Raw genomic sequence first — 24,645 nt, forward strand, 5'->3', positions numbered from 1 at the left:
ACTAATCTATGCGTTGTTCCTTTCCATCAGGTTGATGAAGGTCTTTGACAATCTCACTCTTTCCTAGGAAATTAATCAACAAAGGATCCACACTAGTAGGGGGAGGAGCGGGAAAAACCACTGTATCCAAGGCAATATAGGTGGAAGTTGAATGGTCATCGATACCCGTCTTTTTATCTTTTAGCAGGTTGGTAACTATCTCCTCATTCTAAGGAGTACTCGAAAGAAGGGGGACATTAAACCTACGAGGCTCTACCTTACTAAAATGTTTCTTCCTAACATTCTTAGTGTTGGGAGAGTGACGCTGATTTTGGTTGTTACTCTTCTTGAAAGCAGATCTGAAGTGCCCATATCTACCACAACTTTGACATAAGGCCTTTCCATTCTCATATTAAATCAGCTGAACCCAAGAACCAAGCCTAGAAAGCAGAGTGACCTTGGTAAGCAAGACCATATTAATAACAACACTCACACATACCCTCACAAATAGAATCCTAGAACTGCATTGAGTAATACTATCTATGACCAAGAATTTGTTGAAAGAATTCACGATTCCCTTGAAGATATCCACATTCTAGAACTCTAGAGGGAGACCAAGGAGGCAAAACCAAGTAGGAGCAATAACACCCAGGGCTGACTAGGGATCAAGATTTGGTTTCCATTTGCAAAGGGAGAGATAGGTCAAAGTCCCAAAGACCCAAGGACCATCCATGAGGATACTGGCCAAGTCAACATGATTTGTAGAGTTGAAGAGGAACAAATCATTAGCCATGGCACTAGAGGAAATGGTCCCTTTCAACTTCCAATTAGAGGTAACCACTTTTTTACCAGATCTAAAGAGGGTCGAAAGCCCAAGAACTTCCCTACCAAGGAGAGACTAAGTTCAACAATAGCTATATTGACTAACACATCTGGTACCTCAACTTTATTCTCACTGACCACACATGAAGCAGGAGAAACCAGACAGTCAGGATCTTTCCCCATCTTTGTAGGGCTCTCACCCAAAATTTTATCTGTATAAGAGCCTGATTCAAGTTCTGCAAAAAAATCATGACAGTACTTGAGAACAGAAGGGTGACAAAATGAACCTGCCACTAGAGGTTCTTCAAGAAAAGAAACACAATCATGTGATTCAAGGGTTTGAGAAGACCGAGCCCCCCCCCCAACAAAATTCATCTCAAGATACACACAACAAAGAGGAACAGATAGCGAGAAGCAACTAGCAAAGGACAATTTAGGAGTAAACTGTCATGGCAACCGAAAGAAGGAAAGACTAGAGGAGACCCGCCATTAGACCTATCTTTGAAGACCTAACTAGATGCTATTGTTAACTAATTAAACTAATATAAGGTGAAAAATGAGATCATATGCATATGCAAAATAAGATCTCAAATATCCATATCATATCATTGAAATATTAATGAGGTTTACCTATTGTTATAATAGGTGAGATGAACACAACATTTTATTCCTTTGTGGTAATGGAATTGAGATTGATGCATGTGATCTAAGTCTAAATATGGGAAAAAAAATTCATTAACAAAAAAAGTATACAATAAAAAAAATAACAATAAACTAGATCTAAAAATAAAACACAAAATTAAAATATAGCTAGATCTACAAACTAGGGCTGAATGTTTCAGACATAGTTGTTGGGCACCCTGGTTTGAGGTACTTATGATTGATTGAAATGACTCAAATTGTAATCAAGAGGCCTATACGTCTCTCTCATGAAAAATTAGTTGAGAAGTCCTAGATAGGGTTTTGGGCGCTCTATTCCAAGTGCTTTTGCTTATTCAAAATTTCTCACAAACTATGACAATTTTGTATACACTTTTGGAGAACTTTCTTTGCAATATCTATACTTACAAAGGACAATAAATAATGCTCACAAACAACATATGGACATAGGTAGGTGATGTAAATGGATATTGATATTATTTATAGTTATCTCTTCAAAGCACCAGATGTTCCAATGTACATTGTAGCAAGGATTGATAATTAAAGGGGGCTACCATGGAACCAAAATGACCCAAAAAAGTATACCTATAAGCTATTACCATTAATAAATCACAAGATCTAACACTAGAATATGAAATAATTGATAATAGAAAAATAGAAAGATGATGATTGACATTTACAACTATTCCTAGATTCACATCATTAAATTGCCTTCACATTCAAACAACATTATCCTTTGAGTAATAATCTAACCTAAAAAACAATCCACATGTGGAAAACTAAAGGTACGTAATTTTGAGTCCAATCTCTCTCACACTTCGATTATTCACAATGCTTGCAATTCACTTTTCTAAATTTTCCCAATGAAGTGAATCTCATGTTGATAATCAATGAAGTGAATCCCATGTTTAACTATTTTGATTTGCTTCAAATATGTTCCCTGCACAACAACTGAATCTACACATAGGAAACAACATTTCAAACCTATTAAATAATTTGTATAGTAATTTATAAATTTAGATTTCAAAACAATGAATTCTAGTTGTTGTAAATGTAAGATACTATGATTTAAATTTTAGAAACAAATTTAAGATAAAGAACTAAATCTGTAGGAAACAACATTAGATCACTTTTTTCTTGTTTTGTTAACTTCTTCCTTGCCTCTATGCAACAAAATAAATAGTAACTAACACCTTCTACATTTTCAGGCTCTACTATGACTGCAAAAACATGTCCTGCGATAAATTTATATGAGGTCAATTTAGTTTAAAGAGTTCGATGTATATATTAAAAATAAAACTATTATATATAGAAATTAAATTTATACATATAAATTTATACATACCAATTTTGATCAATACTGAAATATGGTCATTATCAATAGAAATCAATGGAATATCATTAAATCTTCCATCCTCATGTTCATCTTGTGTATTTTTAACAACTAGTGGCACCAAATTTCACATATTGACATATCCACATTCTTGGTTGTTGCATTCATTAGAGTTTCTAAAAATGCAATCAAAATAAAAGCATGAATAATCCCTGGTGCATAATGACAACATGCGACCATCCATACTCATGTAGAATGCAAGGATATTGTTTTCTCTACCATCTTGCATCCATGCATTTATCTTCTATCAACATTTTTAAAACAAAAAAAAATAAACACCTAAATGTTCAATTCAATATTAAGTATTTAAATATTAAGATAATTTGAAAACTTGAAATAAGATCAAAAGATAGTGCATGTACTTGATATCTCCAAAAACAATCTGTATGGTACTACTCAATTCGATCCTCATGATGTACCAACTTAATTTGGTGTAAAGTGCATCTTGCACCATTCAACTGCATCATGTGCATCTTTAATATGAAATCCCTGATAATTCATTTGATACTTTCTTAGAGCATGTTTGATGCAAGCTCCTACACCATCATGCTCATCCTTTCCATGTCCACTCTCAAATAAAATCCAAACATGTGGTATCTTTTGGTTTTGATTATTTTAATTATGTCACACATCCATCTGACCAAACAAAATTCTATTCAATTTTTATGCCCCTGTTTTCCAAATATGAAAAATATTTCTTAAAGTAATGTTCCAGAAAATGTGTGTCATGCTCTTTATCATCACTAGCATAAAATTCATATTCTTTCTTAATGACCCATGCTTCAAATTTACTATCAACATGTCTAATTGTGCATCTCAATAGCACACCTGGACCATAATAGTTATATGCTCTAAAAATTAGTATTTCCTGATGAATCTATTTTTCATGAACAAAAGAGTAATTTTTTGCAAAGTCGACGACCAATAAAATTGTTCCAGGTGGGAATATGTCGCATATTATTTGGAGTTATTTTTCTTGCCACTTAGCAAAAAAATGATGATGTATATAGGGTTGAATCAATTTACAAAAATTCTCCATAAAGGTTCCAACAGGTCTCTCCTCTTCTACATATTCTAGCCTTGTGGATTCTATTCCAAATTTTATTTCAAACTCTATGTACTTGTAACTCTTACATTTTACCATCCTTGTCATGTTAGTATCTTTGTTTTTCAAAGAAAATATAGCCAAATTACCACATGTTTCATAAAGTCCTATTATGCAATCTATTTGACCTATTACATTACCATTTGATTTATCACATAAAATTGATGCTATGAACTGACATGGCCATTTAGGCGGAACATTTTTAAAGCCATCACTTTCTTCTATCATCTTTAGAAACACTTGATTGTAGAGATCAAGCTCATTATGATAACGACAACAAGAAGTTTCAAAATCTTTGTTTATCTTGACATAACACGGATTTCATCTTTCAAACATTGTTTGTCCAACTATATGTTGGGATTTGAATTATAAAATAAAAAATACAATTTATGTTGTGTCATGTCCAACCAATTTTTTGTATGTAACACATTCATTGGTTCCAATCCTATGTTTGATATCATCTCTACTATTTGATGAAGGACGAGTATCATCATTCCAAAATATAGTGATCAAGTTCCTAACTCCATCTTCAATCCTATTAAAATGAGGAGATATACACATTATTTCCCAATTGCCTTCCAATGTAGTATCATCCAAATTGATTGTCCTTTTCACGTAATGTGATATTGTCTTCCTACTATACCCAATCTCATATGAAATTGAAGAGATTTGTCTTTCATGGGACATGTTTTTATTTAAAATAGATGTCAATATCACTCTTCTTGAAATGGCCTTATCTGTAGATCTAGATTATTTCCCAATGAGACCCAAACCTTCCTTAACATTTTCAACAATCTCTTTTTGTGGGTGAGAAAAATTCCTCTTTTCAAATGTTGTATCTACACTCAACAATTTTAATGGCTTTTTTAACTCATTATTAAGAAGATGAATTGATAATAGTTGGGATTTTTCAAAAATATCAAGATTCTCAAAATAAGCAATTATTTTCTTTGACTTTTTTTTTAGTGTCCTCCTCTTACTATGTGTAGGTTGTTCAGCATAATATCTCGATTGCTCCACATCCATTTCAAGTAAATGATCTAACTTTCAATAATCAATTTTTCTCTTTACACATTCAACTGGATTCATATTCTCATCCATACCAGTACAAGGAAGCAATGTTGAACCTTCTCCAACAACCATTGCTTGAACTTGGGCTGCCCCTTGTCCAATTTTCTTGAGATTCTTCTTGTTTAGCCCAAGGCACACACAAAACAAAAAGAAAAAAAAACATTTTAGGGATAGTATAAATTTAAGTATAATGACTAAAGGGGATAGAGGGAGAGAGATATATATCTAGAGAGAGAGCTCGACAAGTAAAGATGCATACTTACTTGAGCATGGGTTGACCTTTATCCAACTTTAGAATCTTTATCGTCTACTTGAGCTTGTGCTTGTAGAGCTCTAGCTACAAACCAAATAAAATTTATAAAAAATAATAATTTACAATTGTATTAATTTGACTACAAAGACTTATTCAACTAGGTAAGAAGATTAAAAATACATATTCGCCTAAGAACAATAGAGAGAGAGAGAGAGAGAGAGAGAGAGAGAGAGAGAGAGAGAGAGAGAGAGAGAGAGAGAGAGAGAGAGAGAGAGAGAGAGAGAGAGAGAGAGAGAGAGAGAGAGATTCTAAAATTCTTTCTATTTCTATTATATTTTATAATTTAATTACTTTAAGTGGGTTGATGAATTCTAAATTGTACGGATGCATACCTATTTTTTTCTATGATATTTCCAATTCTTGTTCATGATGATTTTGTTCCATTTCAAGTGATTAATTTCACGCGATCTTATTTAAATTTGTTCTTTTATTTCCCATCTCCTTCCTTTAAAATATTCCCTTTGAATATTCCACACCAACAAAATTTAATTCAAAATGCCTTCTTTCTAAAAAATGTGAATTATCCTTGAGATTTGATCTATAAAAAATGAAAAAAAACATCTATATTTATAAGAAATCATTCATAGAAAAAATAAAAAATAAAAATGGGCTGACCTACATATCATCTACAATAGATCATTCTTCCTCCATCCTTAGAGAATATATCTTCTTTATCAAGAATAAATTATTTACGAAGGATTTCCCTCGATAAATATCACCAAGCTTCTATCATAGCACAACTACAGTCTTCTCTTCATGGACATATAGGAGAATAGAATTAGCTAGAAAGAGTCTTATTAAACCCTTGGCTTGTTGATCCATTGTAATCAAACCCTTTTCTTTTTGATCCATTGTATCTCATATATCGTGCACTATAGTTTGGGGTCTCATCAAAGAAACAACTTTCCAAACCCATGACACATTACACATAGCAATCTCAACTCTCCAACTTGCAAATGAGCATCTAGACCTATATGTCTTCAACAATGGCTTCCAAAAGACATCTTTCTATTGCAAAACCTACAAACAAGAGGTAAAATCCACCTCCTACCAATCCCATGCCCACACCTCAAAATCTACCCCCTTGTAAAAAAGAAATCCCATCTTCCCATATCATTAACTCAGAATAAAATTTCATTTCATTAGCACCAAATAAATTTCATCTTATTTTAGCCAACTTAAAAACTCAAAAATGTATGCCCACCTTCTATTTTTCATTTGAATTTGAATTTAGAATCTTGCACTTAGTGTTCTTCCACTTCTCTTACAACTTGCTAAAAATGTGTGTTGACTTCTTCTTCCAACACCACATGTTGACTCCCAAATTCAAAAACTTATAGAATCTCCCTCTTTGACATCCAAAGTGACTTAATTGCTTTTTCATAAAGCATAACTCCAAAAAATTTGAATTTATCCCATTTTTGGCTCCATGTGAAGTTTATGTGGTCTCCACCAAAACCAAATGGCCACTTTATCTTTTTTTCAATTTTTTGACAATTTTAATTGTCATGATGTTATAATAAAAATATGTCCTAAGGTTTATTACAAGCAATGCCAAAATATTTTATAAAAATATTTCGCTTATTTACCATCAAAATTCAAATAATACACAAAAATGAAATATTTTTGGGTGTGTAAGATTACTTGACCCCTAGATGGTCCTACATCAGTTTCACTCTTATATTAACATAAACCAAAATAACAACTAACATTTTAGAAACATCTAGCATGTAATCTATTTATCCATAAAACTTATTCAAGCCTCTATAAAAACCTAGAATGATAAAAAATAATTCCTTCTTCAATTATGAGTAACCTAACTCAAGGTCAATTTCATATAGCAATCATCATGTTATAAGATTATGTTTTGAAACAATGACTATGGGCATCTAATTCTAACATATATTATATAATGAAAATTAATAATAAAAAATACATATATGTCTCTAAGCATTCTATAATCATAATAAAAAAGAAAAAGAAAAAAATGAATTTCTCCCATATTTGGCTCCATGTGAAGTGTATGTGGGTTCTGCTAAAACCTAGTGCCCACTTTGGCTTTTTTGGAATTTTGATCATTATAATTACCACCACATTACAATAAAAATATGTCCTAATGTCTATTACAAGCCATGCCAAAAAATTTAATAAAAATATTTTACTTGATGCTCTGCAAAAAGGATTAGAAAATCTGTTTGATGGCAACACACACAAGAGCACAAGAAACAAACGTTAGTGTTAGCAACAAAAGATTATCCTAAACAGGCATAGCAATAGAGATATTAAGCATGAAATAGAAAGCATATAAACGTAGAATAAAATAGCTAATCAAGATGCTCATAGTTGCTCCTCCCTTGTTCCTCTCCTCTCCAAGTCCCAAATGAGTGTAGCTCTCAGCTTTTAGCACTAGCCATGGATGCCATATGGAGATTCAAGATAGTTGAATATGATAAGAAAATGCTATGCAAGTGTAGATAGTAATTCTATGAGAAAGCTCTATGCTAAAGCCAGTATAACAACAATACTCTAATGCTTCTCTTATTTGCTTGAGGAGAAGGGTTCTATTTATAGAAGAAATGGGGAAATGAAGGGTTAAGATTGAATGGTTTAATCAAGGGCCAAGTTTGAAATTTGGGGATCCATGTGCACAATTGGCACCAATAAAATGGTGACAAGTGTCAACATAGGATTGGGTTGAGAGAAGAGGTTGGAGGCATTAAAGGCCTAAGAAGACCTCATGGTTATCTAGAGGCTAAGGGTCAAGTCCAAATTAAGATTACCCACTGGATTAAGAGTTAGTCCAAGGATAAACCTTTGTGCAAATGTTTAAGAGATAATCATGGTCAAAGCATTAATGGCCTGATGAGACCTTTGGGTTGGGTAGAGGTTGAGTCAAAACAAATTTTTTAACCATGTGGGAGGGTTTGAGGTAACCATTAATGATTATTGGAGACTTTGGGGATTAAGTGGTTGAAGGTTGAAAGCCTTCAATGGTTATCAAAGACTTTGAGCCATTTAGTGGTTGAAGGTTGAAAGCCTTTAATGGTTATCAAAGACTTTGAGGGTTTGAGAAGTGACTTCCCTTTTGCTTAGGAATGTGACAAAGTTTAGAGAAGGGGTTAGGTTATTTAGAAGTGATTAGAAAACTCTAGAAGGGGTTTAGGCATGCAAGTGGATTTTGTAGGAAAATGCAAGTGGGAGAAATTTTGGTATTTTCAATTAAAATAAAATCATTTATTTCAATTAAATGGTGTAATTTGCATTTGGATAAATAATCAAATAAATATTAATTTATTTAAATGAGAAAAATGAAGATAAAGCATTAAAATGCTTGAAGACTTTGAGGGAAACTATTAAAGGCTTGAAGACTTTAAGGAAAACCATTAAAGTCTTAAGAAGACTATAGAAGGAAGCCATCAAGTTTGAAGACTTTAAAGCCATCAAGTTTGAAGACTTTAAGGGAAACCATTAAAGGTTTCAAGTGGGTGAGGATAAATAAGATTTTAAATAAATAATTTATTTAAAATAGTTGTGCAACTTGCTTTTGTAGGAAAATACAAGTGGGTAGAGGATAAAGGTGATTTAAATAAATGTTAATTTATTTAAATGTGAGAGGTGGGATTTTTGGGGATTTAAATAAATATTAATTTATTTAAATGTGAGAGAAGATTTAATTAAACAAATATGATTTATTTATTTAATTAATGGTCTGAATTTGGTTAAGTGAATTAAATCAAATAAATTGAATAATTTATTTAATTAATAGGAGAAGAGGGTTAAGATGAATTAATTAAATATTAATTTAATTAATTCATTAATTGATGGTTAAATAATCAAATAAATACTAAATATTCATTTTAATTAAGTGGACAGATTTATGTGACTACATTTGCCCCTCTTTGAGACGGTGTAGTTTATCGCATCGTTTCAAAGAAAGAAAAATAGGTGTGAAGAAATGCCCCATAAAATGTAAATTTAATGGGTGGTATGCCCCCTCGAGAGATGGGCCGAATTTTATTTGAAAAATCGGGCGATCTCTCGAAAAAGAATGAAAAGTGGAGGGGAGGTAGAATAGAAGAAATTAGAACTAATGATGAAAGAATGGGAGAAAATGGAGTGAATATGAAGAAACAACAAGCCAGCGAGTACCCTGAGGTCATGCAAGAGATACATAGGAGATGTAGTGTGGGGTTTGCATTGATGCTATACAATTGATCAAAATTGGTTGGACAATCTGGTGCAATCAGTTTAATTGACCCGGTCAAGTCAAAGCATGACAGTTGATGTCAGTTGGTCGCTTGGACATGATAAAGTCTGAGTAAGTGAATCAAAGTGACCTGATGTGACTTAGACAATTGATATAATTGCCCGATGAAGTCAAGGTATATGAAGCAAAACACTCGTTAAGACGTAGACAATTGATGTAATTGTCCGTTGGATTGTGTTTGATTGGTTGATCAATTGATAGTGTGTGCATGTGATGGATGGTTGTGGGGAATCATGGCAACCCCGTTGAGACTAGGTCATTATGATAAATGCCTGTTGTAGTCTAAGTTTGCCATAATCGATTACCTGTTGAGACCCGAAGATACTTGATCAGAGTATCTGTTGATAGTCTAGGTGTGTGGGAGTCGATGTATCTGTGTAGACAGAGTAACTGGCTTAATTTTTTTGGATGAGTGAGGATGGGAAGCGATGAAGGGATTAGGATGATGTTGATGATCAAGATAGGGAGGGTGAGGGGGGATTTGATGTTAGATAGAAGATATGGAGGACTAGGACCGGGTCCTATGGAAGAAGATGAGTAAAATAGAGTATGCATTATTATGACTATGTATGCATGATATGTAGCTATTATGAATGTAGGGATGGGTGGAATGCAACGAAATGCAATATATATAGATGAGATGGAATGACGATCCATGGTGCTTTATTTTTCATCATTGAGCTTTAAAATGTTGTAAGAAAATGCAAGCAACTTGACATAAAGATTCAAGATGACCAGAGTATTTCTTACATGGATTTGATATAGCAGGTTAATACAAGCAACTTGATATAATGGATCAAGTTGACCTGAGTATTGCTTGCAGAACAGACAAGGATTATCTCCTTTCATGCATGACTTGGATCATCCTCCTTGATCTTAGACTGATCATATCCTGAGACAAGTGCATACCGTAATAAGAGATAAAAACCTTTATCCAGTTTGGATGAGGTAGGAGGAACCAAAGAAAGAGAATTGTACCTACAAACAAACAATATATACATAAAGAATAAAGAATATGGATCCTTGGTAATGGTTCATGTTCATATGGTCGAGGTATACGCTGTAGTCAGCAAGCCGTAGTGATCTATGACTGTATTTTGCATATGATCACGTAACTTAGTGAACTTCCCACGTAGACACCATTAGTACATGCCCTAGAACTTCATCGGAAATAATGCGCAAACGATACAAAACAATGCTGCAAGATCCTGATACAGATAAACGAACGATTGTACTCACAAATCAACCAAGTATTTGATAGCTTAACATAATTTTCTTGTCAAAGAAAACGTCACTTTTGTCTTTGTTTTAGTAAGGAAGGATGCATCCTTGTTGAAGACAGTTTGATTGTTGATGTTGATTGTGTGGTTGATTGGTAAATGGTCATTGTGTGAGTAGTTTGTCAATGTTTATTTTGGTATCTACATGGATGGGTATGTACAAGGTGTTGTCATGTTTTTGTGTGATTTTTCAACGGTTTTGTCGATGTTTTTGGATTTTGAATTGTTTTGAATGTTTTTGGTATTTTTGCAAGATATTTTTGAATGTTTTTGGATTTTTGATGATTGTTTGAATGAAGAACTTAATGAATCATAAGACAATTTAGAATCCACTTCCATCAATAGTTTAAAGGCATTGCCCCCAGTTTTAGACATGACTATGAAAAAGCAGGATGCAAGATGTATGGAGTACTATCATAATTGCAGAGGAATAACAAGCCATGTTTTTTGGATGGATGGATGTATGTATGAAGTAGATGTGATCGCAACAAGTCTGAAAGACAATGGAGCCATAGCCTTTACGAGTGGCGCTTGTTTGCTAGGTTTTCACCACCGTACTTACCCAAGGTGCCACCGGAGTGGTTGTTCACCGTTTGGATGCATGATTTTTCTTTACCTTTTTGAATGTTTTTGTATTTCTTCAGGACATTTTTCTGAATGTTTTTGGTATTTTCTGGTATGCAGGGGAGCCTGATGCTCTATTCAGCTTAGGTATAAAACCATTTGAGGTGCATGCTATTAATTGGATCTGTGAGAGGTTCTCCTTCTGATGTAGCCAACTGATATGCCCCGGACCCGAACACAATAGTGACAACATATGGGCCCAGCCAGTTTGATTCAAACTTGCCCTGATGTTCTCTGTTTGGTTGATTGTGAGGATTCTCTCGTAGAACAAGATCACCTACTTCAAATGTACGAGGTCTAACTCGGTGATTGTAGCTTCTGCTCATGCGCTGCTGATAGGCTTTGAGATGGTTGTATGCAGCTTGTCGCTTCTCATCAAGTAACTCTAAGTCCTGAAGACGTGAGACTCTGTAAGCTTCATCATCAATGAGATTGTGCAAGGAAACCCATAGTGACGGTATCTTGACCTCAATAGGCAAGATAGCTTCTGCACCATAGACCAATGAATAAGGAGTTGCACCTGTAGGGGTTCGAATGCTAGTTCGATATGCCCATAGCGCTGGATTTAGTTGAACATGCCAATCATGGCCCGCATCATTGACTGTCTTTTTGAGGATTCTTAATATGTTTTTATTGGATGCTTCGGCCTGACCATTGCCTTGTGGGTAATAGGGGGTGGAAAAGCGGTGTTGGATATGAAATTTCTCACAAAGTTCACGGACATCCTGATTTTTGAAAGGGAGACTGTTATCTGTGATGATGGACATGGGCACACCATACTGGTAGATGATGTAGTTGAGGATGAATGAGGCGATCTGCTTTCCGGTGACTTGGGTAAGTGGAACAGCTTCGATCCACTTTGTGAAATATTCGGTTGTGGTAATAATGAATTTGTGGCCATTGGATGAAGATGGATGAATCTTACCCACAAGGTCAAGGCCCCATTGACAGAAAGGCCATGGTGTCGTGATTGGTTGCAGTTCCTGAGCTGGTGCATGTATCAGGTCGCCATGAACTTGACATTTCTTGCATTTTCTGACAAAGTAGTACGAATCCTTTTCCATAGATGGCCAATAATATCCAGCTCGCAGGAGTTTCTTGGCGAGTGATGGACCACTTGAATGAGTCCCGCAAATTCCTTCATTTACCTCTTCCAAAGCCTTTGTTATCTCACCTTGTTCCAGACATCGAAGGAGAGTACCATCAAGACTGCGTCGGTATAGGGTTTCGGCAATAATGGTATATCGAGCAGTTTGGCGAATGAAGGTTTTTCGTTGGTTATTCGATTGGTTGGGAGGAAGGGTATGATCGCGAAGATAGGTGTAGAACTCACCGTACCATGGGGATTCAGAATCGACAAGGTGACATATCATCTCAGATTTAGGGATATCATAATCGAGGATCCAAAGCTGTTCGACCAAGAACTCATAACGTGTTGAATTCTGTGGAAGATCTAGGAGAGATGCGATGGTAGCCATAGCATTAGCAGCTCGATTCTGATCTCTTGGTATCTGCTCAAAAGTGATTGTAGTAAATGATGTCTTTAGAGTGTCCACCATTTGCTTATATGGCATGAGTTTATCATCTTTGGTCTGATATTCATCTGTTGCTTGTCGAATGACTAGTTGGGAATCACCATATACTTGTAGTTCTTGTAATTTCCATTGGATGGCTAACCTGAGTCCTGTGATCAAGGCCTCATACTCGGCTATATTGTTTGTGCATGGAAATGTGAGCCTGTAAGACTTCGGGATGCTATCACCTTGAGGTGTGATAAACAGAATGCCTGCCCCCGAGCCGTGCCTAGTTTATGAACCATCAAAATATAGTTTCCATGGTTATGCTGCTGTGATCATGAATATCTCCTCATCTAGAAAATTGGAAATAAGAGGATGATCGCCTGTGAGTGGTGCATCGACCAACTGATCTGCAATAACCTGACCTTTGATAGCTTTACGGTCTACATACTCAATGTCAAATTCACTTAGAATCATCACCCATTTGGCCAAGCGGCCTGTCAATGCTGCTTTGTTAAGTAAATACTTGAGTGGATCAATCTTTGCAATGAGTTGTACCTTGTGTGTTAATAGATAGTGTCTCAATTTTGTGGCTGCTAAGATTACTGCTAGGCAAGCTCGCTCAATAGGGGTGTAATTGAGTTCATAGCCTACCAGTGTGCGAGAGATGTAGTAAACAGCACACTCTTTTCCTTCTGCATTATGTTGTGCCAGTAATACACCTAATGCTATACTTGTTGCCGAGATATAGAGTAACAATGGTCTACTTGGATCTGGTGGCATCAACAATGGTGGATTCATGAGATAGTTTTTAAGTGTCTGAAATGCTTGCTGGCATCGGGCATCCCACTGAAAGCGGATGTTCTTGTGTAGCAGATGTGTAAATGGGTGACACTTATCGGCCAATTGTGCAATGAATCTTCGGATGGATTGAAGTCGCCCTTGTAATGTCCTTAGCTGACTGATATTCTTTGGTGGTGGCATGTCCATGATTGCTTTTACCTTTGCTGGGTCGACCTCAATACCTTTGCTTAAGACAATGTATCCTAGAAGCTTCCCAGAGGTCACTCCAAAGACACATTTCTTTGGGTTGAGTCGAAGATGATATTGTTCCAGTCTATCAAAGATTTTATCTAAGATGTGGAGATGTCCTTCTCTGGTGAGTGATTTTGCTAGTAAGTCATCAACATAATCTTCCATCATGGTATGCATCATGTCATGGAAGATGGTGGTCATTACTCTTTGATAGGTTGCTCCTGCATTCTTTAGACCAAAAGGCATTACATTCCAGCAATATGTGCCCCATGGACATGTGAAGGTTGTCTTATGTTGATCTTCTGGTGCGATCTTTATCTGATTGTATCCTGAAAAACCATCCATGAGTGAAAGCATGGCATGTCCTGCTGTTAGATCCACTATGATGTTGATATTTGGAAGGGGGAAGTCATCCTTAGGACAGGCTTTATTCAGATCTCTGAAGTCAGTAAAAATGCGGATGCCCCCTTTTGGTTTGCCGACAGGCACAATATTGGAGATCCATTCTGCATAATCAATTGGCCTAATGAAGCCAACATCTAGGAGTTTCTTGAGTTTTGTTTTCACTAGCACTGCAATCTGAGGATGCATCTTACGAAGCTTCTACTTGACAGGTTTGGCTCCTTCTGCTACTGTGAGGTGATGCATGACTAAATCAGGATCAAGCCTAGGCATGTCTGCATATGACCATGCAAAGTTGATCTGACGCTTCTGGAAGAACTCTATAAATTTAGGCTGTTCCTCTAGAGTGAGAAGAGATGCCAGATGTATGAGATGAGGATTTTCAGGAGTCCCCACATTGTATTCTTTGGTTTCCTCGATGAGAATCGTTGATCGTTCCTGTTGTGTACTAGCAAGGAGAATGTAAAACCCTTCATCCTTAGGCGCCTCAGAGAGGTTTTCACCATTGGATACACTCTTTCTTTTTACTTTTGTTGGATCAAATAGTGCCACAGTGTGGTTTTCACTAGAAGATCCATGTTTTATTGTTATATTTTTGCAGCTGAGAGGTTTGGCATCCGCCCCAAAGTATCCGTGTGAAAGTTGGGGATCCGTGTTTGAAAGTTGGGGATCCGTGTGCACAATTGGCACCAATAAAATGGTGACAAGTGTCAACATAGGATTGGGTTGAGAGAAGAGGTTGGAGGCATTAAAGGCCTGAGAAGACCTCATGGTTATCTAGAGGCTAAGGGTCAAGTCCAAATTAAGATTACCCACTGGATTAAGAGTTAATCCAAGGATAAGCCTTTGTGCAAATGTTTAAGAGATAATCATGGTCAAAGCATTAATGGCCTGATGAGACCTTTGGGTTGGGTAGAGGTTGAGTCAAAACAAATGTTTTAACCATGTGGGAGGGTTTGAGGTAACCATTAATGATTATTGGAGACTTTGGGGATTAAGTGGTTGAAGGTTGAAAGCCTTCAATGGTTATCAAAGACTTTGAGCCATTTAGTGGTTGAAGGTTGAAAGCCTTTAATGGTTATCAAAGACTTTGAGGGTTTGAGAAGTGACTTCCCTTTTTCTTAGGAATGTGACAAAGTTTAGAGAAGGGGTTAGGTTATTTAGAAGTGATTAGAAAATTCTAGAAGGGGTTTAGGCATGCAAGTGGATTTTGTAGGAAAATGCAAGTGGGAGAAATTTTGGTATTTTCAATTAAAATAAAATCATTTATTTCAATTAAATGGTGTGATTTTCATTTGGATAAATATTCAAATAAATATTAATTTATTTAAATGAGAGAAATGAAGATAAAGCATTAAAATGCTTGAAGACTTTGAGGGAAACCATTAAAGGCTTGAAGACTTTAAGGAAAACCATTAAAGTCTTAAGAAGACTATAGAAGGAAGCCATCAAGTTTGAAGACTTTAAGGGAAACCATTAAAGGTTTCAAGTGGGTGAGGATAAATAGGATTTTAAATAAATAATTTATTTAAAATAGTTGTGCAACTTGCTTTTGTAGGAAAATACAAGTGGGTAGAGGATAAAGGTGATTTAAATAAATGTTAATTTATTTAAATGTGAGAGGTGGGATTTTGGGGGATTTAAATAAATATTAATTTATTTAAATGTGAGAGAAGATTTAATTAAACAAATATGATTTATTTATTTAATTAATGGTCTGAATTTGGTTAAGTGAATTAAATCAAATAAATTGAATAATTTATTTAATTAATAGGAGAAGAGGGTTAAGATGAATTAATTAAATATTAATTTAATTAATTCATTAATTGATGGTTAAATAATCAAATAAATACTAAATATTCATTTTAATTAAGTGGACAGATTTATGTGACTACATTACTTATTAAACACGAAAAAATCTACCTAATACCAAAATTCCAATAGGACATAAAAAAATAAAAAATTCGATGTGTAAGATTACTTAACCTCTAGATGCTCCTACATTAGTTTCACTCTCTTATATTAGCATAAACCAAAATAATAACTAACCTTTTAAAAAACATCTAAAATGTAATATATTTATCCTTAAATATTACTCAAGCCTTCGTAAGAACCCAAAACCACAATAAATAATTCCTTCTTCAATTCCAAGTAACATAACTCAAGTTCAATTTCATGTAGCCTATCGTCATGGTATAAGATTATGAAATAACCAAGATCTTAATGAAGATAAATCACAGGTTGACCCTATGTAAGATGGAGAAGAAGAGTACATATAGCAAGAGTGATTGGGTCAAATCAGAAGTCAAACCCCACTCAATGAGTGGTGGCGAGTTTCATCCCACTAAACTAGCATGAGGTGTTGAAACTGAGTCGACACATCTCTAACAACTCCTAACCGAGTTGACATCTTGCATTGACAAGTGTCAAGCGCAATTGCATGACTAAGTAGGGTTAATAATCCTAAGTGTAAACTATACACTAACACCCCACTTTAAGCATAGCTTAGGTGGGCATGAAGGAAATGGGTCCCGACTACTAGCCTGATGAGGTACCCATGTACAAAAGAACCTCTCATAATGTAGAGTAAGAAAGAAAACCCAATGGGAAAAAACCTTTCCTCCAAAAAGAGATGATAAAACATGAATGTACAAGTGAAGAGGATATATCATAGAAGAAAGGATTGATCAGGGCCCCTCAAGAGCTACTTATACACACAAGCACAATGAATGTTCCCTCTATATGAGATAAATGAGAGACCATGCAACCCCCCACGATGTGTGCAAGAAGACTTCCCATTTTGGATGTGTAGGAAGTGATGTGGATGTCTCTAAAGTTGGCACATGATCCAAAGACTAAACCTCATCATAATAGTTTCCAAACCTGTAGTGCTAAAAACTGGTATGCATGTTTTTTTGCAAGGAATCATGCATGCTCTCTTTGAAGCATTTCTAGATTCATAAGTAGCAATAAGTAAGGAGATTGCAATTCTTGTCGTATGACTACATTGTAAATCCCCATATTTTGTGACCCCTCTTGTTTTTGGCACTTTATAGGAGTGATTTGAAACCAAATCCGAAAAAACACATAAGTTGGCACTTTTTAATGAGAGTGTGTGAGTTTGCCCATTAGATTTGTGGCAAAAAAACCTGCACTTTTGCAAAAAACAGCACTCAATTTCGAGTGGCTAAGCAAAAGTTATGAGCAAATTTACCTTATTATAAAATTAATCCTCCTCCAAATAAATATTTTTTAATAAAAGAAAATTTGCCAAAAAAATATGGAGCGCATTAAACCGCCAAGGTTTGGAAATAACCAGGGGCTAGAGAACGATGTGACCAGGGACTAGAGAACGATGTGAAAAATCTGGACCCCGCTTTCCACGACGGCACCCGCTCCCACCCCCACCCCCCTCCTCAGTCGTCGCTTTTGAACTGAACCGCCTAAAGAATGTGCCAGGTTAACGCGCTCTACCAGCTTGGGCATGATGTGTTTCGTAGTTGTGGGCTTGCGCGAAAGACCCACGCCATGCCTCCTGTGTGGGTGGCTATGGGGTCGGCCCCTCTGGAGTCACCGTCTTGGCCCTGCTGGAGCCGCGTCGAGCCGCCTCAGCCTTCCGAGTCTGGAGTAAGACGACCCTATGAGTGCTGTGCGGGACATGGGTTACACTCAGCTATAGGGGTGCGAGTCATCTCTGAAATCCTCGCCTAGCAATCCATCTCCAACCAAAACACAGGCATGATTCATGGATTACGCTCTTTGCTAAAAAAAATCTCCCACTACTCTAATACCTTGTAATAACCAAGATCTTGATGAAGATAAATCATAGGTACAATATCAACCAGAATATGAGCAAAGTCGATTCTATGTAAGATAGAGAAGAAGAGTACATATAGCAAGAGTGATTGGGTCGAATCAAAAGTCGAACCCAATATTGAATGACTATTGCCAAGTTCCCTCCCCCTAAACTAGCATGAGGTATCAAAACTCAGTCCACATCTCTCTAACAAGTCCTAACCGACTTGACATCTTGCATAGACAAGTGTAAAGCGTAAATTTACAACTAAGTAGGCTTAATAAGCCTAATTGTAAACTATACACTAACACCCTACTTTAGGCATAGCTTAGGTGGGCATGAAGGAAATGGGTCCTGGCTGCTAGCCTAGTGAGGAGAATACCATGCAATAAACTTTGGAATAAGAGATAAAAATAAACACAAGATTAACCAGAAAATGAGCATAGACAACCCTATGTAAGATGGAGAAGAAAAGTACATATAGTAAGAGTGATTGGGTCGAATCAGAAGTTGAACCCAACACTCAATCGACGCCTCTCTAACAACTCCTAACTGACTTGACATCTTGCATGGACAAGTGTCAAGTGTAAATGCACGACTAAGTAGGCTTAATAAATCTAAGTATAAACTATACACTAGCAGATTATGCTTTTAATCAGTGGCTATGGGCATCTAATTCTAACATTGAATATATAATACAGTCTACGAATAACACACACACACACAAAATGTCTCTAAGCATTCTATTATCATATCTGGTTTATAATAGATTATTTACACAATAAATTGTTTTGTTGGTACCTCATACATTCCATCATTTAGGGTTTGTTATCCAATATATATTATTGGGTCTCCAAGAACACGTGCTTATCTTTAGCTAAGAATTGATTCTCATATATTAATCAATCTCTAACCAGATCAAGATTTCTATTAAAAAGATAAGGCCAAAGCAATTTCCATTACAAGATTCATGAAAACAAATAAATTTTGTTCCGTGAAACTATCTGGAATCTTAAAAAAGAGGGCAAGATACATATTGTATTCACCAAGACCAAGGAAGGCAAAGCAACTAGATGTGATGATCTCAATGCATATATCAATTTGGGTGCACAGCCGAGAATCCACTACAGATCGTGTTATTGAAAGAACATGTTATATAAAGTTAAAAACATGGTTTCGTGACTTGCATGGCAAGCTATAGCTTGAGACCATTATATTAGTAAAATCTTATTACTATGAAATATGAAAGGACAAATCTTATAACAAAAGAAATGGTAGGAAATGATTTGAAGGAGGGAGGAATATAGATGCGACTACCTTTTCTTTGCCTTGACCATCATGGAATTAAAGGACCCGACTGGAGATGGGAACAACTTGCTCTTGATTTATGCCCTCTATAAAATTTCCTCTATTGCATGCTAAGCCATCTCCAAATTGATAAATATGATTGAACTATGACTAATATTGAATGAGATTGTTTTGTCTAGAATTTACTCTTAATGTTTATTTTTTTATCATCCTTTTTACTATTAAAATGTTTATAATGATATCTTTAAATTGACAACATTAGACACTTCATTTGAAATTTTTGACATGCTTCCAAATAAATAAAGATCATTATCATTTTTATTAATGTTCAATCTTAAATACTATTAAAAGAAAATATGATATTGCATTTTTCTTAAGTAGAATCAATAAACATTAAAATAATAAAAATGTCAAACATATTGTTTTCCTCCGTTGTACTAATAAAACTTAAAGTAATTGAAAGGCAATATATTGTTGCTTTCCAAAAGTCTACGATGAAACTACCTAATATGAACGCCAAATGCAAGAGATGTCCACCAAAGGAGGTCAAATTTTGGGACGCGTAAAGTGCAGATTAGTTAAAGGGAGTAAAGAGCTTGGACGGCAACAAATTTTGACAAGCAAATCTGACCCACCATATGCGAAACTCAATTAACTTTCACATTTTTTAATTATTTGCTCCCCCACTATCTCCACTTACATTAAATTTATGGTTTGCTTTTTATGCTTACAATTACCAAATCGAAACGGAACAACTAAATCGATATCAACAGCGTTTATTTTGTTGTGTCTATTTAGAAGTGAATAAATTGAGATGTTATTCTTTAACATTTTTTTTATGTTAATAGCAGGTGTGATGATCTGGAATCTGATGGTCTCTCCATGCATTTTTAGACTAATTATAATATTAAAAATATATCAGATTGTTTTTAAACTTGTTTTAATAAATTGAAATGTATGAGACCTTAACATATTAGTTTAGAATATTTCTAAAAGATAGAATATAGATAATTTTTCAGACGGTTTTTAATTCTTTAAAATTTAAGCATTGATTGAAATACAATTAAGTAATCAAATAGCTATAAAATTTAATATGATAGGAAAAGGTGGCCATAAAATTCTATACCTGTGTTCAATGTGAATAGGTATTTCACGTTTGTTAAGATTTCTTAGCGAAACAGTGCTACTCAAAAGGAAAATGCGTGTAAAGATAGGGACTGTTTTAGACTTCAACACTGACCTCTTAAGCCGCAGAATAGGAATCATAAAACTAATCTATATGTGTCATCTTGCAATCGTCCGATCTATGTTACTAATTTACATATTTTAGATTACATTGGCCGTACCAGAGGGCCCTCTCCCACCGTCCGTAGTACCATTTGAGTGTAAAACGCAGCCTTCTCACTTTGAATGGAATCCTTTCCTTTAAACATTTATCATGTGAAGTTGTAGGTATACAAATGGCTTTTCGAATTCTAGGTGGACGTAGAGAAATTTCTGCGAAATTCAATTTACTCTTGGCTGGTGCCGATGATGAAGCTATATTATATGACCCTCTGCCCAGTTGTTTTCCACATTTGAGCTTTCGATCGGCTATTTTTCATCCCCTGTGTGTCCAGTTGCTTTCTGTCATATCTCATCCGATTTCCAATTGGAATCATGGAATTAGTGAAAGCAGATGAAGCAAAGCTGGATCTCTGGCTTATTCAAATCAAGGAAGGTCTGCAATTTCAGGACGAGCAAGAAGAAGAAAAGGACATATGTGTATCCGTTTTTGGTGTACCCAAGGAGCTGTTGACAGTGAAGCCAGAAGCATATATTCCGCAGTGTGTTTCCATTGGACCATATCACCATTGGAAATCCCAACTGTTCGAAACGGAGAGATACAAAGTAGCTGCTGCACAAAGATTTGAGAAGAGCATAACCGGTAAGTTCGAAGCTGTAGTGGAAGAGGTGAAGAAGTACGACTGGCAAATCAGGAACTGCTACCAGAAATTTCTTGAGTTTAAGGAGGAACCCCTTGCATGGCTCATGGCTCTGGACGCGTCGTTCGTGCTCGAGTGCTTGCAGTTCTACGTCAAACGAGCGGATCGCACTTCTTCGCAAGTGTCATCCCAGGTGATGCGATTGGGCAGAGTTTTAGATACAACTCGCAGAAGTGCAACCCACAATGCAATTATGAGAGATCTGATGATGCTCGAGAATCAGTTCCCTTTGTTCCTCTTGCAGAAGCTGCTGGAAATGCAGTTGGGTTCTCAAGATAAGGCGGAAGAAAGTCTCTGCAATCTGGTGACTGTCGCCTGTGAAGAATGGTCGCCATTTATGTTGAAGATGCGGGATAGTTCAAGGCTGCATATAAATGAGAGTGGTCACATATTGGAGGTGCTATACTACTCTATTGTCCCTTCGGTAGCCATCGATGATACCATTTTTAAGAAGAACAAAGAGGGGAATGTACCCTTGCCTGATTCAACCTACTTAACGTGTGCTCTGAAAGCTTTATGGAAGGCTCTCTCCTCCTTAAGAATCAGTGTTGTTCAACTTGTCTCGGCACTCTCTGAGCGTGTCCTAAAAGGAAAGCCTGTCCAGTTGGTGACACAGTTGTCTACAAATCTTGTTTCTGCTTTTGAAACTCTTTCAATTAAGCGTAAAGATGAAAAAGAAGAGGAAGAGGATGAGGAGAGTGGATATTCCTCAGTGGAAACTCCTCCAACTCGCGACGAACTAGAGATTCCTTCCGCCTCTGATTTATATTCAGCAGGAGTAAGATTCCTTCCGACCGAGGGCGGCCTTACCACAATTCGCTTCGACCAGACCAGTGCAATTCTTTATCTTCCCAAATTGAGGCTGGATTGCAACACAGAAGTAATTCTCAGAAATCTGGTGGCGTTCGAAGCTTTGGCCCCTCCTCGTGCTTTGATTTTCACTCGCTACACTGATTTCATGAACGGCATCATCGACACAGTCGAAGATGTTCGGCTGCTGAGGAAGAGCAAAATTATCTACGATCACCTCGAAGACGACGGGAAAGTGGCAAGCCTGTGGAACGGCTTGGGTAAATATGTCAAATTGACAAAAGTTAAATATTTGGACCAAGTTATAGCAGATGTCAACAAGCATTATAACAGCAGATGGAGCGTTGCTGCGAAGAAGTATGTAAACAAATACATATTTGGTTCGTGGCAGCTCCTGACTGTTGTGGCCACGGGGATACTTCTGCTTCTGACTTGCTTCCAGGCTTTTTGTTCTGTGTACGACTGTAAGCGCTGGTGGAGCGAAAGTAATCTTTTGCAGGACTGAGCCAAGCAGAAGAGTTCTATCTTCTAATTACCGCTGCTGACGGCCATTTCTTGTCTTTGATAAACCACTTCATTTACTCTGACAGTACACAATTTTTTTTTTTTTGAGGCGGATTCAACTCTGCCTTTAGATATGCTGCCATTGTCAAGCATATTGCCCTTATAAAAGACATTTGAAATTTTGCTGTGTCTATTAATCCAATAAAACAAAATCATTAATAGAGTATTATCTTATTTAAAACAAAAATCAAGAGATTTTTTCAGGCGGGTTCTATTTGGATTTTAGGTATTATGAATTTATCAGGTATACCATCTTTACAAAACTCATTTGAAATTTGTTATGTCAATTAGAATTGTCATGAGTTGGGATATATTTGGTTTTTTTTGTTATCATGTCAAAACACATTTGAAATTTGTGATGTCTATTAGTATTGTCTTCAAGTGGGTTATATTTGTTTTGTTTTTTATCAAGTCATTGTAAGTATACAATCCTTAGAAAACATAGCTGAAATTTGTGTGTTATCTATTAAGTCCAACACAATCAAATCATTCATTCGACTTTGTATTATTTAATAAATTTGTTGCTTCTAGATTTTGCTCATAAAATGTAATAAATTTGGTAAATTATTAATTGTATAGTTTAGTTATAATTTTTTTAATATTTTTATATAAAACTTTATGTTGTAAATTTTTTGGTGTGAAAGAAGTTTTTAAAAGGAAGCCAACTAATCATGTAGAAGTGGGATTGTACATTTTCACAAGAAAGCCTATTTATGTCTATCAAGAATGTGATTATAGACATATAGAGAAGGAAGTGAAGGGGGCAAGTATTCATAATAAAGGCAATAGGAACAATCTTATGGCTCCCTAGGCTGACATGGCTAAGTTCATAATGAGGTATATTACGCTCGATGGTAGATATGCCAACATCTTTTCCTATCATTTTACCATTTTGAATCATTTTAGGCATGGTAAAATCATTTCTATTCCTTTCTATTTGGCCTCCTCTTTAGAAAAGAGCCTGGAAAAACACTTGGAAAATCCAAACAACCCTTTTCTCCATGAAGGGCTTATGGTGCTCATCATAGAGTACACTAAGTCCCTTCAAGTTGTGCCCTCTCTAACTAAGACTGACCATCAGACTAATATCTAGGATGTCTCTGACTTGGATATGGAATTGGAGAATAGTGGGGGTGCCATTCGTCTTGATGATTCTGATTATAAATCTACAGAAGAAGGGGAGATGATGGTCAACCCTGGGATGTTTAGTATTAAGAATCCTCCTAGATGGGTGGCTAGCAAATACAAAACCACTAGCAAACTGATTTCTAAGGCCGAGCCCCTCTTTAGAAAGAAGAAGCTGGTGGCTAAGTACTATGGGCTGAAGAATTCGGATCAAGAAATAAAATTGGACATCCCCATCAACTTCCTGAAAGAAAATATGGGACCATGGCCAAAGAAGAGAATAGTGGGATTTAGAGGATTGGTAATCTGATGAACCTGGTTATGGAAGCTATCAGAAGCCAAGAGTGTTGTTGGAAGTGGGTGGAACGATAAATTTATACCCTCAAAGTGGGGCTTAAAGAGATTATTGAAATATTCACTACTTCACCTGAGCCCAGCAAATTCGAGAAACTCATGATTATGACCGAAAAGCTCTCCTAGGATGTCGAGGTAATGAAATTCAGTCACAAACATAGAATTGAAAAGGTGGAATAGTCTATGGCGGAGATAAAGAAAAACCTCAAGGACCTGGTTGACATAAGCAAAGAAG

At 36.0% G+C, this 24,645-nt stretch overlaps 1 protein-coding gene across 1 annotated transcript; it reads left to right on the forward strand.

Moving 5' to 3' along the window:
• Positions 1 to 21,231: 21,231 nt before the first annotated feature.
• On the forward strand, positions 21,232 to 22,872 carry LOC131047253 (putative UPF0481 protein At3g02645). The gene has a single exon (XM_057981117.2). The coding sequence runs from the start codon at positions 21,232 to 21,234 to the stop codon at positions 22,870 to 22,872; it is 1,641 nt and encodes a 546-aa protein (XP_057837100.1).
• The last annotated feature ends 1,773 nt before the right edge of the window (positions 22,873 to 24,645 follow it).

This window comes from Cryptomeria japonica, chromosome 7, assembly GCF_030272615.1.
Source record: "Cryptomeria japonica chromosome 7, Sugi_1.0, whole genome shotgun sequence".
NCBI classification, from domain to species: domain Eukaryota; kingdom Viridiplantae; phylum Streptophyta; class Pinopsida; order Cupressales; family Cupressaceae; genus Cryptomeria; species Cryptomeria japonica.